The 14,499-nt window shown below is 33.2% G+C and overlaps 1 protein-coding gene and 1 pseudogene across 1 annotated transcript; one reads left to right on the top strand and one right to left on the bottom strand.

Moving 5' to 3' along the window:
- Nucleotides 1-623: 623 nt before the first annotated feature.
- On the bottom strand, nt 624-6,091 carry LOC130983231 (uncharacterized). Its single transcript, XM_057907430.1, has 8 exons — nt 5,626-6,091; nt 4,353-4,850; nt 3,915-4,070; nt 3,012-3,083; nt 2,715-2,774; nt 2,523-2,582; nt 1,997-2,427; nt 624-1,483 (listed from the first exon to the last, which is right to left on the bottom strand). Exons 1-8 carry the CDS (start codon nt 5,939-5,941, stop codon nt 896-898), a joined length of 2,181 nt encoding a protein of 726 aa, XP_057763413.1. The 5' UTR covers nt 5,942-6,091; the 3' UTR covers nt 624-895.
- A 685-nt stretch (nt 6,092-6,776) lies between these two features.
- Nucleotides 6,777-13,965, top strand: LOC130979610 (glucose-1-phosphate adenylyltransferase large subunit 1, chloroplastic-like; annotated as a pseudogene).
- Nucleotides 13,966-14,499: the final 534 nt, after the last annotated feature.

Genomic DNA, 14,499 nt, shown 5'->3' with positions numbered 1-14,499 from the left:
ATGTATACTGTAAAAGATATATATGAAATTTGAAAAAATACATATATTTCGTTTACCGTGCAAATAAGATATGTGTATTTGTAAATATAAAAATATAATTTTTAAAAATAATAAAAAATATTAATAATTTAAATTAGACCAAACTCTTAAAATGGAACGTTTCAAATAATAGGGAAAACATATTTAAAATGGAACGTTTATTTACATTACCTTGATATCTTCTTATAAGCTAACATGTGAAAATATCCAAATTTTTATTTGACATGGTAAAATTCATTTAAAAAAATATAACAAGAATGAATTCTTTTCTAAAACTAAAGCATAACTATAATCAATACTAATATTGTCTAATAACACTAAATATTTAAATTAATACAAATAACATAATATTATGCATTAATTAGTCTAAAATCTTATGCATTTTAAACATAAAACATTAACTTATAGTCTTATAATAACTACTAACACAAAATATTAAGGTTTACAATACTTAAATTTCACATAAGAATAGCCATCATTCATCACTAATAACACAAAATATTAATTGTGTATAGGTCACCGGGCCGATTTCGGGTGGCCCGAGCCATGGCCCGGACCCAATCCAAAATAATGACCGGGTCTATTTTTAAGACTCTTACCCGACCCCTAAACTCGATAAAATCACACCAAATTAGTCCCTAAAATGTTTGGGACCGGGTCGGGTCTTCGGATCAAGTCAAACCATGCACACCCCTATTCAACATACAGTTCTTTTTAGATAAAAGAGTAAATAGATAAAAATATACGAAAAAGAATTTGGAGTGAATAAAAATACACATGAAAAGTTATCAAGTTATAAAGTTGTGAATTAGGTGCTCAATGCTTAGCGTTTCCTTTCTTAATTGGATTGCACACATTAGAGATTAGACCTGGTGGTAGAATAGAAAATCTCACGGGAGAAGCGCAGCTGCGATGGGATAAATGCAATAATAGGGATACTTGCAAGTACTATGGCAACTATCAGCAGCGGTTGATACGCTTTTCCTTTGAACATAGCAAAAAGTGCTGCACAAAACGTAACCATCATGCAGACCACTGATAAAAACAGAGTCACCAGGGCAACTAGCAGTTTATATGTCCACGCTTTCAAGAAATCTGTTTCCGCATAACGCGACGTGTGGATCCCAATGAAGATCAAGACTGAAGTCGAAGAAGCAACGATTGATATTGCATCTGCTACGATGAAGACGGTAAGTGCCATGTCATGCAGTAACATGGGTTCCCCGTTGCTCTGGTTGTTTCCACCAGGGAGAGTGAAGGCCGCGGCAAAGAGGATTGTAGTGATAAGAGTACCAACAACGGAGAGAGCACTAGCTGTGTCTTTCGCCCACTTCTCCCCTTCTTTCGCCAGCTCCTTGTGTTGTTCCGTAAATATTTCATGAGGCTTTTTCCCATCTTTGTTCTTCGCCTCCTTACACTTGGGATGCACAATTTCCTCCACGGCCTGCATTTGCAATAATAGGTGCTTAAGAATCCAAAATAGATATATACCTTGCTAGTTTGAATTGGTTTTTTTTTAAATAATTAAAAAAAATAAAGTATTTTTATTTAATTTAAAATTTATTTAAATATATTTTTAAAAAAAATATTTTTATTAAAAAAATTGTATTTATTTTAAAGTTAACAATATTTTATTTTAAAAAAAATAAAAATAAAAGATATTTTTAATATTTAATTTTTTTAAAAAAATTATTTAAATATAAAATAATTTTTATCTGTTTTTTATAAAAATAAAAAAATAAGCATTTTTTATAAAAGTCAATTCAAATTAACCTATAAATTAATAAAAAAACTCGATTACTCAATTTTCTTTTTTTATTAAGATAATAAGTAAAAAATGTTAAATAATTTGACATATTTAATTAAATTATTATTCAACAGTTTTCGACTGCTATTTTCGTGAAACTCTTTAAGTGATTAGCCACGTAACAAATTTCAAGTGAGAGTAATTAAAGACCTTAAACCATTGAATTTCGCTTTGCATTTGGAGAGCTGCACCACATCTATGAGCAAGAGCAGAGGAAGGCCCTAACTGTGCTGCTAGATGTAGAAGGTTATTGCCAAACACGTCGGTGCGAGAAAGAACTATCTCCTTGCGTCCGTGAACATCGTGTATGAGGTCAAACACGTTTTTTTTGCGATTCAAAATCGCATGCGGGAATATGCCTCTCTTGTTTCTATCAATGGCCCATATGAGGTCTGGATTAGCTTTTTGCATAAACTCTATGAACTCAATGGTTCCATACTTCGCTGCCTGCAACATTGCATCATATGCAGAAGCATTTCGAAGCTCCGATACATCAAGGCAAGTAACTTTTTCCCCCAAGCAACTCAGAATTTGATAAACCCTACGGTGGGTCTTTTTCTTTATATATATATATTTTATTCCTATGAGATATTCAATGAAATCAGTTACTTAAGAGACTTAAGTTTTCACAACATAAAAACTAAAAATGAAAAATTGAAGGGGAAAAAACACATACCTGGAAATTTTAGTAGAGAATTTTGAATGAATAAGTGAACGGGTGCAAGCAGTAGTCGATCTGAGGGGGAAAAGAAAAAAGAAAAAAATTTCGACACTTTACATGCCTTTTGTTCATTAAGCTATGCACATCGAGGGATATTATGCTGATAAAACACATCATATATATTATATAAGAAGAAGAATTACGTACCCAAATTTTGGCCTGAAGGAGTTCTCAAAATAAAACGATGCACAGATTTCCATAGTCGACCTACAAATATTTATTATGAAAACTATGTTAGTTAAGGATGCATATATATATATGTATGTATGGAGTAGAATGTTAATTGATATAATTAAGAGGAAAAAATATTTTTTTTGTTATAATTTTAGGCAATTCAATTCGATATGCGTTCTCTTGTTTTGTATGTAATATTGTAATGTAGTTTTGACCAGGCATGATTCAACTCATTTGATGAGAAAAAAAATGCATTCCATGAATACATACCTGCTAAAGTTCTCGTAGATGGTTCTGTATTCAGGGAAACACTTGATACGATCTTGTCGTGTACTTCCAAAACTGTGAATGAGAAAGATTATGGCTGGTAAAACTTTTATTTTTTAAAAATTATTTTTAAAATATAGTTTTTTAAATGTTATAGTGTCTATGTTTAGTAAATTAAATTAAAAATAGTTTTTAATAAGCATGAGCAATAATAAGTGTATTTAGTAAAATAAATTTTAAAATTTAAAGATATTACAATAGATATTAATGTAAGAATTAAATTTGAATATTAGTTAACGTACGAAATTATATTAAATATTTTAATTTTGATAAACACAAGTTAATTTTAAAAAAATTTTATTTAAATACTTTTAAAAACACTTATAACTTTTAAAAACTGCAAGCATAAACACATGGGTTTTTAATTTATCAAATGCAAAACGAGATAAACATAAGCACATTTTCAAAAAATTTTACTAAATTAAACTTATATATAGTTAGGTGAAGAATATTTATATTCTTAAATAGTCATAATTTATCTTATTTAGCATTCATTAATTATCGCAATAATTAATAAATATTAAATAAGGCAAATTATGGCTATTTTTAGCTAATTTTTTTTGTCACCAAACATTTCCGTATCAAATAATATTTGGTCCTATTACTACTTTAATATTTGGTCGTCCTAACATAATAACGATGCTTGGATTCAGAATTGAGTTAAGAAATTATTACTACTACTATTATATTAAATGAAAAAATATTTTTATGTGAAAATAATAATCAAGATGTTGATTCTATTATTTTAGAAAAATTAGTTAAACACATTGAACCATCTAATTCTTAACTATTATCTCAAGAATATTTTAATGTACATAGACATATATATAACAAGACAATACTTACAATCGTAACAGATCCAATGTAGAATCGTCCCAAATCTAGTGCCACTGGGGAATGCAGAAGGCATGTGAACCAATGCCTTTAAGGGTCGGAGACACTCTGATTCATGAGTAAGGGGTAGCCTATCCCCATGATCTTGTAGTACTTGCAAAGCAACATCTACCATATCAATCCAACAATAAATTAAAGGGTTATGTTAATAACCAATAACTTTTTTGAATAACATGAACAACCATCAATTAAAACAAAACACATTACACTTTTAAATTATTTATTTAAATCTTAATATTAGAATAATCATTAGTGAAATGAACATCGTATATATTCATTGTTCACATTATTTAGTATTTTCATTGTCTACTTGTACTTTTTCTAAATTAAAAGATCTCATTTTAAAGTGTATAAATTAAATATTAATCCAAAACACAGCGAATAAATTACCAAATATTTCAGCGCTGATACATCGTGAAAGGAGCAAAAGTGCATTGTCGGCATTGTCGAACATATCCCTGGGTGTTTGGTAATAGAGGTAGGGAGTCATTTTCTTGTGACCCATAGCGGCAGCAAGAAGAACAGGTATCTCGCCGTCTTTGGTCTCCATCATAAGCAGCACCTGTGCGTAACCACCAACACTACTTTCTTCTACCAAGCACTTTGCTATGCTTTTGTTGCCGGTAAGATCAGCAACAAGGGCGAGAGCCGTGTAACCGCGGTTGTCTTGCATTGTAAGTAATCTTTCTCCGCCTTCGGCTACCAATTGCTTTACCATGTCCTGGTGCCCCAAGATTGCCGCCGTGTGGAGCACTGTCCTACCAGAGTGGGAAGTAGAATAATATATAGCCATGACGTCCCGGTTCAGGATTGCCTTTACTACACTCCAATTATTCTGTTCCACACTCATGAACAACTCGCGATATTCAGGATCATCCATTACACCACCTGCAATTTTCATAATTCAAATTAAACATATATGAACTACGCACCCAACGCAATAATAAATCAATCCCGTTAGGTGAAGAATGAGAAATACAAACAACCTGAACAATGGATCGTATTTCAGATTCACTATTATATTTAATTAATTTAAAATTTAATTTTTAAAATTAAAATTAAACTTTTTAACCTATTATTTACATTATTAAAAAAAATGTTGTTTTCTTATATTTTCTCTATATAATTATTTATGTGTGTTTGTTTATACTTGGCCATAAGTTTTTGAAAAAAGAAGTTAATAACGGTGAATAAAAATACAGAAATAGAAAATCTATTAATATTATAATTGTAAATGAAGAGTAGAGGCGTATAATAATTAACAAAAATAGTGTGTATACATAAAAAATTAATAATTAAATAGTTGTTATATATTTATATATAAATAATTATATTATTTAATTTATTTTTTATATATATTTTATATTTTAATATATATATATATATTAGTTAGTGGTTATTTTTTTTTTAAATAGCATATTTGTAATTGGATCAAGATTTCTCAAATGTTGATAAAGTAATAAAATAAAAAATATATCATTCTTAAATTAAGATATAAGGACACACATTTAATAAAAATTACAAAATTAATAGTGAATTAGTAATTAATTTTTCATTTTTCATTTTATTATTTTATCAATTTTTTCAATTTTAGAAGAGAAATTAATTGTAATTAATAAGACAGGCCTCGCATCCTTCATATCCAGGCGAGTGGCGTTCATACCTTGTTCAATATCTATGTCGGCTTGTGAGTTGGACCCAAAAGACGCAGTCAAGTGGTTCCAGGCTTCTTTGGCGGTTCGAAAGCGTCTAATCTGAGCAACGGTATCTGAAGTACATGAGAGTTGAATGATGTGCAACGCATTTGCATTTTTCTTCTTCCATATTCTTGATCTGCCTTCCTCTGCAACAGGTTTACTTTCCACAACGTCCCATAGACCTCTTCCCATGAGATAGTTCCTCATCAGAACACTCCAGTTTTCGTAGTTATCTCGTGTGAGTGCTTCACCAACTATTCCGTGGGATCCAGCTGCCGCCATTGCTTCACAATCTGATGAGAACCGGCCTTTAGTTTGAGAGGTGAGGAAGCTAAGGGGAGGAGCTACTTCTGTTACTACTACTACTCTCTCTCTGGTATTATTTGGATGACCAACCGAAGGAGAAACGTTATTTGGAAAAGCTTAGTTAATTCTAATGTGAATTCACAATATGAAGAAACCAAGAGTGTCCTAGAAAAGGTATTTTTTCAACAAAAATTTAATTGTTGTAAAGTGTCTTTTATTATATAATCTCTAACTGGGACGGTTTATGTAGTCTACGTCTTTTCAATTTCTATTTGGATTTTTGTGAGAGTTTCAACTATTACAAAATTTAAAAGGAATTAAAAAATATATAAAAATATATTTCTCTAGCCAAAAATTTAAAGCCTGATCCAAAACAGATGAAGCCCAAGATCTATAAAACCCACACATCTGCCCTCTGACTAACAACCTCATACTTTAAATATGAGTTCATAATAACCCAACAACTCCTAAATAAAAGGAAAAAAGATAACTACTCAATAAGATAGAAAGGGAAGTTATAAAGGTGCCCCATGTCACCATTCCAACTGTATAAATACCCTTTTCATCTCAGGTATTTTTTAACTCCAATTTATTAAAAATCTGCTTAAAATTTTTGTTGATTTAAGTATCGAAGTCTCTTGTAGGTATCACCCCACCTTTATCAAGACGTCGTATGGTGGCACCTTCGTACCAGAACGTCGGACTCAACCTTAAAAGGAACTTGGACCTCACGTTCAGACCCAAATAACAGTTTCAGGTAACCTCAGAACATTGGCACCGTTGTTGAAAACCTGGTAATTGACACCATACGATGGCAAACAACATCCTAAAAGGCGAACAAACGACTTCTGGTTCAAAGGCCTTTGAAGAAGAGCAACATAACAACGATCATGCAATTGTTATACCCCCTGACCTGACAAAGGGAAAGGCGTTGCTGGAGATACTCATCCTACAAATCAAAGAGGACGAAGAATAAGCTCAGAAGACATTATGTGAACTACTGCATGAGATATAAAGGGTTATACCTACAAAAACAGCAAAATAAAGCTATGTCACTACAAAAATTTGCGAACTACAAGTTAGGTATAATAGCATAACATTCAAATAAACAACTCCAAGAAGTCGAATTATTCTCATGAGGTTGAGAATGGATCCAAATCTACCAATCCCTATCAAAGCAACCATAGGGATAAAAAAATGTAACCTATTCCACTAGAATTCAAAATGGCATCATTATCTAGGTGAGAATGGCACCATTTAAGGGCAAACAAAAGCACATTCAAAACCAATCATGAAACTCAGAATTTACAGCAACAACAAAGTCAACAACAAATGTTCATAAATGATAAACAACGAAAGCTACTACTACAACAACAATGGCATCAAGCGCATTTTCCAAAAAGCAAGAACCTCTATAAATAGTGATAAGAAGTCATATTTTCAAAGAGACTATTTTCCATAAAAGACATCAAGACAGTATTATCAAAAACATCACCCAGCAAGAAGCATCATTCAACCATGGTAGTAATAAAACTAAAAAGAAAGAAAAACCAACCTTAATGAAGAACAGAAGGCAAAGAGAATGCACGCAACAACAATACAAACAGATGATCCCAAACGTCTCAAGAAACACAAAAGAAGACTCGAAACAGGATTCCAAGATGGAGAAATATTGAAAGAAGACTTGATTAATGAAAATAGAGTCACAATAAAGAAGAAAAAAGTTTTGAGAGAGACGAAGCAAATTCTCAGAAGTTGAAAAAATGAAAAAGAAGAAAGAAAAAAAGGATTGTGTTTATATAGCCACTAGGGATAAAAAAAATTTATCCCTCATTTTATGACATGCACGGTTACTAAGGTAACCGAAAAGATGTACGAACGGTTACGAAAAGATGTAGTTCAGATTTGAATCACCTCAAGTACCTGACTTGTCCATCATGGCAGGACATACAATCTGACTTGTCTGAGTAAAAGCTACAAGAAATCAAGAGCGACTTAGAAGTTCTTGAGCCCAACTTGAAGAAGCTCGGCCTCAAGCAGGAGCACTATTCATACCCTAGCCCAAAACTTAAAGCCAGATCTAAAACAGATGAAGCCTAAGATTTATAAAACCCACACAACTGACCTTGTCTACCCAACCTTTTGGCAGGACGGTTAACAAACTCATATTCAAAATATGAGTTCATAACAACCCAACAACCCCTAGATAAAAGGGGAAAAGATAACTACTCGATAAAATAGGAAGAGAAGTTACAAAGGTGGCCCCTAAGTCACCATTCCAACTGTTTAAATACCTCCTCTATCTCAGGTATTTTTTAACTCTAATTTGCTAAAAAATTGCCTAAATTTTTTGCTGACTTAAGTATCGAAGTTTGTTACAGGTATCACCCCCACTTTCACCAAGATGTCGGACGGTGGCACCACTACACCAAAGACGGAGGATATCGCCCAAAATTTCTGGCCGTTAATCTAGCTGCCGCAGCTAACAGAGATACCAACCATTGTCACTATGTTGCCACAACTTTTGCTTGAATAGCGGCCACTACATGAAGAATCGCCGATAATCAAGATCTTTATCCAAATTAACTTGGTTATTCAATCAAGATCTTTGAAACCCCTGCTCCGATCCATCCTCCATGGTGTGCGAGAAATCCCTAAGATCTGCTTTACCCTTCGCATCTGTGTGGTTGTGGAGTAGCGCGGTTGCCATCCGTCCTTATCTCCCCAGCATTGACTTTTCACCTCTCCTCCACAGTCCGTGAAACCCCTGCTTCCCTCTCCATGGTGTGCGAAATCCCTAATCTCTTCTCCACTTACTTTCATCACATTCTTTGATGAACAGGCATCATGTTGTGGCCTATATTTAGGATTTTTTCAATTATTACTTGTGAACACAATAAACATTGCTGATAATAAAACTAATTGAAACCTGTAGTTAGCAGTATATTGAAAGTGGCATTCCATTCCATTCCTACAACGCATTTTAATTTAAAGCTTTAACCTCTCCTCGATGTTCTGTCTCTGATCTTTCTACTTTTTTCCTAAACCTTTAGTTCATTCCTCCCTATTGCTTCTTCTTTCTTGTTTTCACTTTTGATCACTTATAAAGTTTGAATCCTATTTTTCTCAAAATTTGGCTATATCTTCGTGGTTCAGATTATGATTTCAGATTATTTTGATTCAGTTTTTGTCTATATCTAGTTGGGGTTAATTGTGGCTTTTTAGAGTTAGGGATTTGAATTTACATTTACTTGGATTTATTGTGTGCTTTGTAATTTCTTTTTGTCAATCATATTCTCATTAATGGATTGCTAAAGTGAAGACTCTGTCTTCAAATCAATACTACACCTATGATTTAGATATTATGTATGCCTTTGGTAGTGTGAGTAATTTTATGTAATTTCAATGATCACTTTACACTACATTCCTAACCTTCTTCTGCTAGTGTTTGCCTTTATTTACTATTGGTAATTCATAAATGTGGCTTAGTGAGCTAGGTGTCAAGTAGGCAAAAGTGAAACTGTGTCCTTTTTTTCTCTTATTAACTTGATATTCAGTTTTTACTTTTTGGTTTTAGATCTTAAGTATGTTGATTACTTCTTTATAACTTATTCTGGACACTCTATGGGTTTTTCTTGATTATGTTGTTCTTGATCTTTTCTGCTGAACTGATTAAATTTGCAGGCGAGAAAAGGATAAAGATACTTAAGAAGCGTTTGGGTTTTTCTTGATTATATTGTTCTTGATGCCGTATGATAGATTATACTATAGGTTAAAGTATCTTTTGATTAGGTGTTCATATTATTTAAATTCTTGTTGTTTTATTTATGTATAGTGATTAGGAAACTTAGGCCACATTCTTGAAGATTGATAAAAGAACCTTATAGCTTTTAGTTCAATTTAACTCATGCTTGCTAAAGAGGCACATTTCACATTCTTATAACCCTGGTGGAGTACTCACCTTTGGAGATGGCTATGTCGATGTATACGATGAGTTAATTAGACACCTATTGTATTGCGTGTATTTACTCAGGGGTGTTTAATATCTATACTCTCTTTAAACAAATTAATAGATTAATTAGCAAATGAAGGGAGCTCTTGTTTTGTTTTCAAGTTCTTGCAACCACTCAAGTTCAGGAGGGTCAAAGTTGGTTTCAGGGTATTGTTGATACTGTAAGGCAGTTCCACTGGCTATTTGAGGTGCTAAGCTACTTCATGTATTAATCCTAACACATATAGTCTAACTGCTTGCTTGTTGAGAGAAAATATAAAACTTTATGCTATATATGTTGTTCTGTTGACATATGGTAGATATTCATACCCTGGGTCGAGCTGTCCGACCCGGGATGTTCTATAGACAAAGCGACCGACCTCTTCAAGTCAGGACAAACCGACCTCCTCTCAAAGAGCTCGGCCAAATCACAGGAAAGCCCAAGTAAAGGGCCCAAATAGAGGAACACGACCCCAATCCAAAGGCAGCCCAAACCTATAGAGATAAAGGCGGTTCCCATGAAAGATAAAGATAAGATAACTAACTTATCTTATCTGCAAAGGTCACTCTACACCATTATAAATACACTGGAGCACCCAGGTATAACTCATACTCTGATTCTACTCAATACCTGCTTAATACCCTTGCTAACTTAAGCATCGGAGTCCCTTGCAGGTACCCCCACCCTCCGGGGACGAAGGATCAGCACCACCACCAAGTCCAACAAGTCAGACACAACAGCTCTGACCAGCACAGAAGATCTCGTCCGAGATCGACCTACAGTTTCAGGTAACCCTCGGAACAGTAGACAAAGTGTTGTTAGTTCCATTTTTTAATTAATGACAATGTTTATTTGTTGTAGGATCCAAGAGCAAGGAACATTGAGGATGTATTGATTCTTTTCGGGGATCACCTGTACAGAATGAACTACATGGATTTGATTCAAGAAGTCATCATTACTATTATTGTATCTAAGATTTCAACTCCTAATTTAGTTTGCATTTTAAAAAATTAAAATGACTTCATATTCTTTCTACACTTCAGGTTCACCGGAGAGCAAAGCTGATATCACACTTTCTTGACTTCTAGTTGATGAAAGGTAGGTTTCCTCTCCAATACATTTGCTTTCTATAAAGGTACACTGCTTCCACTCAATCCAACTGTAGAAGAGAGTGAATTGGCTAAGGGTTTGAAAAAAGAATGAATACAAAATTTATTTCTCATAATATGAAAACTTACCTTAAGTTAAAGATCTTTGTTTGCTACTATATAATGAATTAGGTAATCAAGTATTGTAAATAGCCTGCACAAGTTTACACCCAAGTAGAATCATAAAATACCAGTATCCTTTTATGGAAGATCACTGATTCTCCCCCCTTTTTTTGGTTTGTTCTCAAGTGCCTAAACTTTTAAAGTCTCATTTTTGTAGTAAACTAATAGGTTAACATACCATTGGGCCCTATTTTATTTTATCAAGATAATGACACTTAGCTTTTGTTGCTGCTCATGTAGTTGAATCAACTGTGTGCTTTTCTTTTTGTCATGTCTATTCAAAATTCTTTCCCCTTTAAATACTATATTAAAATTCTACCGTGTGTTCATGTAGCCGTGTCTCAGATTTTGGTCTAATGAAGACAGACAATAAAGGAAGGGTGATTTCATTCAGTGAGAAGCCTAAAGGAGAAGACCTGAAAGCAATGGTAAAAAGCACAACTCATGCTTGTTAATATCAAGTTTTAGGATATTGGTTCCCTGCTAATGCTGCTACATAATTTAGCAAGTGGATACGACACTCTTGGAACTTTCACTGGAAGAGGCTGAAAAGAAACCATACATTACTTCCATGGGAGTGTATGTGTTCAAGAAGGACTTACTTCTTAATCTACTAAGGTCTGCTAATTTTAACTTATATCTTGTAATGTGAAGTTCAATAATGACATATAACATGACAATAAATTTCTTGTTTCAAATACAACATGCTAATTAATTTCAAAGAAAATTATTTCATTTAGATGGCTCTTTCTAACTGCAAATGACTTTGGATCAGAAGTAATTCATGCTTCTGTTAGTGAGTGTTGCATTAAGGTATGTCTGAAAATGGGATAAGTATTGTTTTGGTCCCTAACGTTGAGGGTCAGAATCGAAACCTTCCCTAATGTAATTTTTTTATTTAAAATCGTCCTTAATGTTGCATTTTATTTTAAAATCGTCCTTTCTAATAATTTTTTTCTAAATGACAAAAATACCCTTTTTTATCATTTCATTCTTCTTGTTCTACTTCTTGCAGGAGAAAAAATTCTCTTGTTGTTCTTCTTCTTCTTCCAGAAAAATAAATTCTTCTTCCATTAACAAATTAAAAATACAGATTCAACAAAAAAAAGAACACACAACTCAAAATCAGAAATTCAAGAAATCCAAAAACAAATCAACAATAAATCCAAAAACAAAAAAAGCAATAGCAATTCAGAAATCAAAACAAGAACAAAACCAACAATAAAAATTAGGGAATATGATGAACAAATCCATTATTCCAATCCAAATTCAACAAATCAATATCAGATTCAATAAATCAAATCCAGATTCAACAAATCAATATACAACAATGATAAAATTAGTAAATAACAAATTAAAATCAGATTAGAAGTAGAAGCAGAAGCACTCAAACAGAAGTAGAAAGTAGAAGACGAAGCAAAAGATGCAGAAGCAGATGATGCAGAAGTAGAAGCACTCAAGCAGAAGCAGAAAGTAGAAGACGAAGTAGAAGATGTAGAAGTAGAAGAAGCAAAAACAGAGATCGAAGCAAGAAGCAGAAGTGGCGAGGTGGCGAGGAGTAGTGGCTGGGTAGATCGGCGGTGGCAGAAACATGCATGAACGGTGGCGACGCACTCCACGGCTGGGTAGATCGGCAACTCGAGCTCCCTTTCCCGGCGACGCACTCCACGGCGGCAGCAAATGCAAAAGCCAAAGCAGGATCACCGGCAGCTCGTGGGCGACGGAGCAACGGTGGCTGGGTAGATTGGCGGTGACCTCCTCCCCTCCCTCCTTCCCGTTTCCTTCCCCCCCCAAAACGCGTTATTTTTTATTTTTTAATTTTATATTTTTTTTATTAAAATAAGGGTAGTTTAGGAATAAAATGAAAAATTTTATTAAAAAGAACGATTTTAATACGAAAAAAATGTTAAGGATGATTTTAAATCGACAATTACGTTGGGGACGGTTTCGATTCCGACCTTCAACGTTAGGGACCAAAACAATACTTATCCCGTCTGAAAATTCATTATTGCTTATGGTTTCACTATTAGTAATAAAGTATTATGCACAAGGTTCCCCTGCTTCTCCATCTATGTACCATGAACCTAATTAAATTATCTCCAAATAAAATACTTGTAATCTAATCATAGAAAATAACGAATGCATACCAAAACCAACCGTGAACCTAACTTTCGAGTAACTATGATTAGATAACTCTTCATTGGACAGAGCCAAAATGTGCATGTCTCTATTCTAATGTTACAAATTCTTAAAGCAATAACTTATATGTTTGCAAGCTTTTCTCTTCAATGACTATTGGGAGGATATAGGGACAATCAGGTTATTCTTTGAGGCAAATTTAGCTCTCATCGAACATGTAAGTGTCATGTTTATCATAATCTAGCAGCAAGTTTACAATTATGTTTTTGTTTCCTACCAAAAATATTTCATTTCCTAATTTTCATTGATTAGGATTCAAGGTCAGTCACGTTACGTTTGTAAATTCAGCCATCTAGGTTTTGTTTTTATGAAGCAGGAAAACCAATGTATACATCAAGGAGAAACTTATCACCATCGAATATTGACAATAGCAAGGTTAGTACAGAAAAAAATAATACTAACTTGGTAGTATTTTATAATTAACTATCAAAAGTCATATATATCACTGGCTTAAGTGTGTGTTCAATTGTTTAATTAGACTAAAACATTGTTATTTATCCTTATACAAATTATTGACTCAATAGTATTGCATGGATGAATTCCGTGGAAAGACAGAGTGAAAAATAGAATCCTAGGATTAGACTTGTTTTGGTTTGAAGCAAATATTTTTTTGAATTTGACTGTACAATTCTTAGCAAGAGATTTACTATGTTGATATTTTTATAAATATCTTATTTTATTTTTCAGTTAATTTTATTATTTTTGCCACAAGTTTAGATTCAATAGATGAAAAATATTAAGATTTATAGTATTAAAAAATCCAAAAAATGGCCGCAAATAATCCAATTCTTTTTTTAATTTGTATTAAAATTAGCGGCGGTTTTATAATCGCCGCAAATAACCCTAAATTAAAAAACACAATAACATTGCAGCGATTCGTAATCGCCGGTAAAAAATGACCAAATCCTAATACTTGTATATCGCGACGGTTTTAAACCGTCACTAAATTAGTAAACGGCCTTTGATTTTGGGGGCGGTTTAAAACAACCGCTAATCATAAAAAAAACCGCCGCAATGTAGCGCCTCTCTTGTACGGTGCACCTTTACACCAGAACGTCGAACTCAACCTCAA

Source organism: Arachis stenosperma, chromosome 5 (genome assembly GCF_014773155.1).
Source record: "Arachis stenosperma cultivar V10309 chromosome 5, arast.V10309.gnm1.PFL2, whole genome shotgun sequence".
NCBI lineage: Eukaryota > Viridiplantae > Streptophyta > Magnoliopsida > Fabales > Fabaceae > Arachis > Arachis stenosperma.
Note: the sequence above shows the minus strand (reverse complement) of the source record. Positions and strands in the feature narration are given on the sequence as shown.

Coding starts and splice junctions, on each gene's coding strand:
- LOC130983231 (XM_057907430.1), bottom strand. CDS start 5,941: ATGGCGGCAGCTGGATCCCACGGAATAGTTGGTGAAGCACTCACACGA. Junction 4,071..4,352: donor TATCAGCGCTGAAATATTTG/GTAATTTATTCG, acceptor TTGATATGGTAG/ATGTTGCTTTGCAAGTACTA. Junction 3,084..3,914: donor ACATTGGATCTGTTACGATT/GTAAGTATTGTC, acceptor TCTCATTCACAG/TTTTGGAAGTACACGACAAG.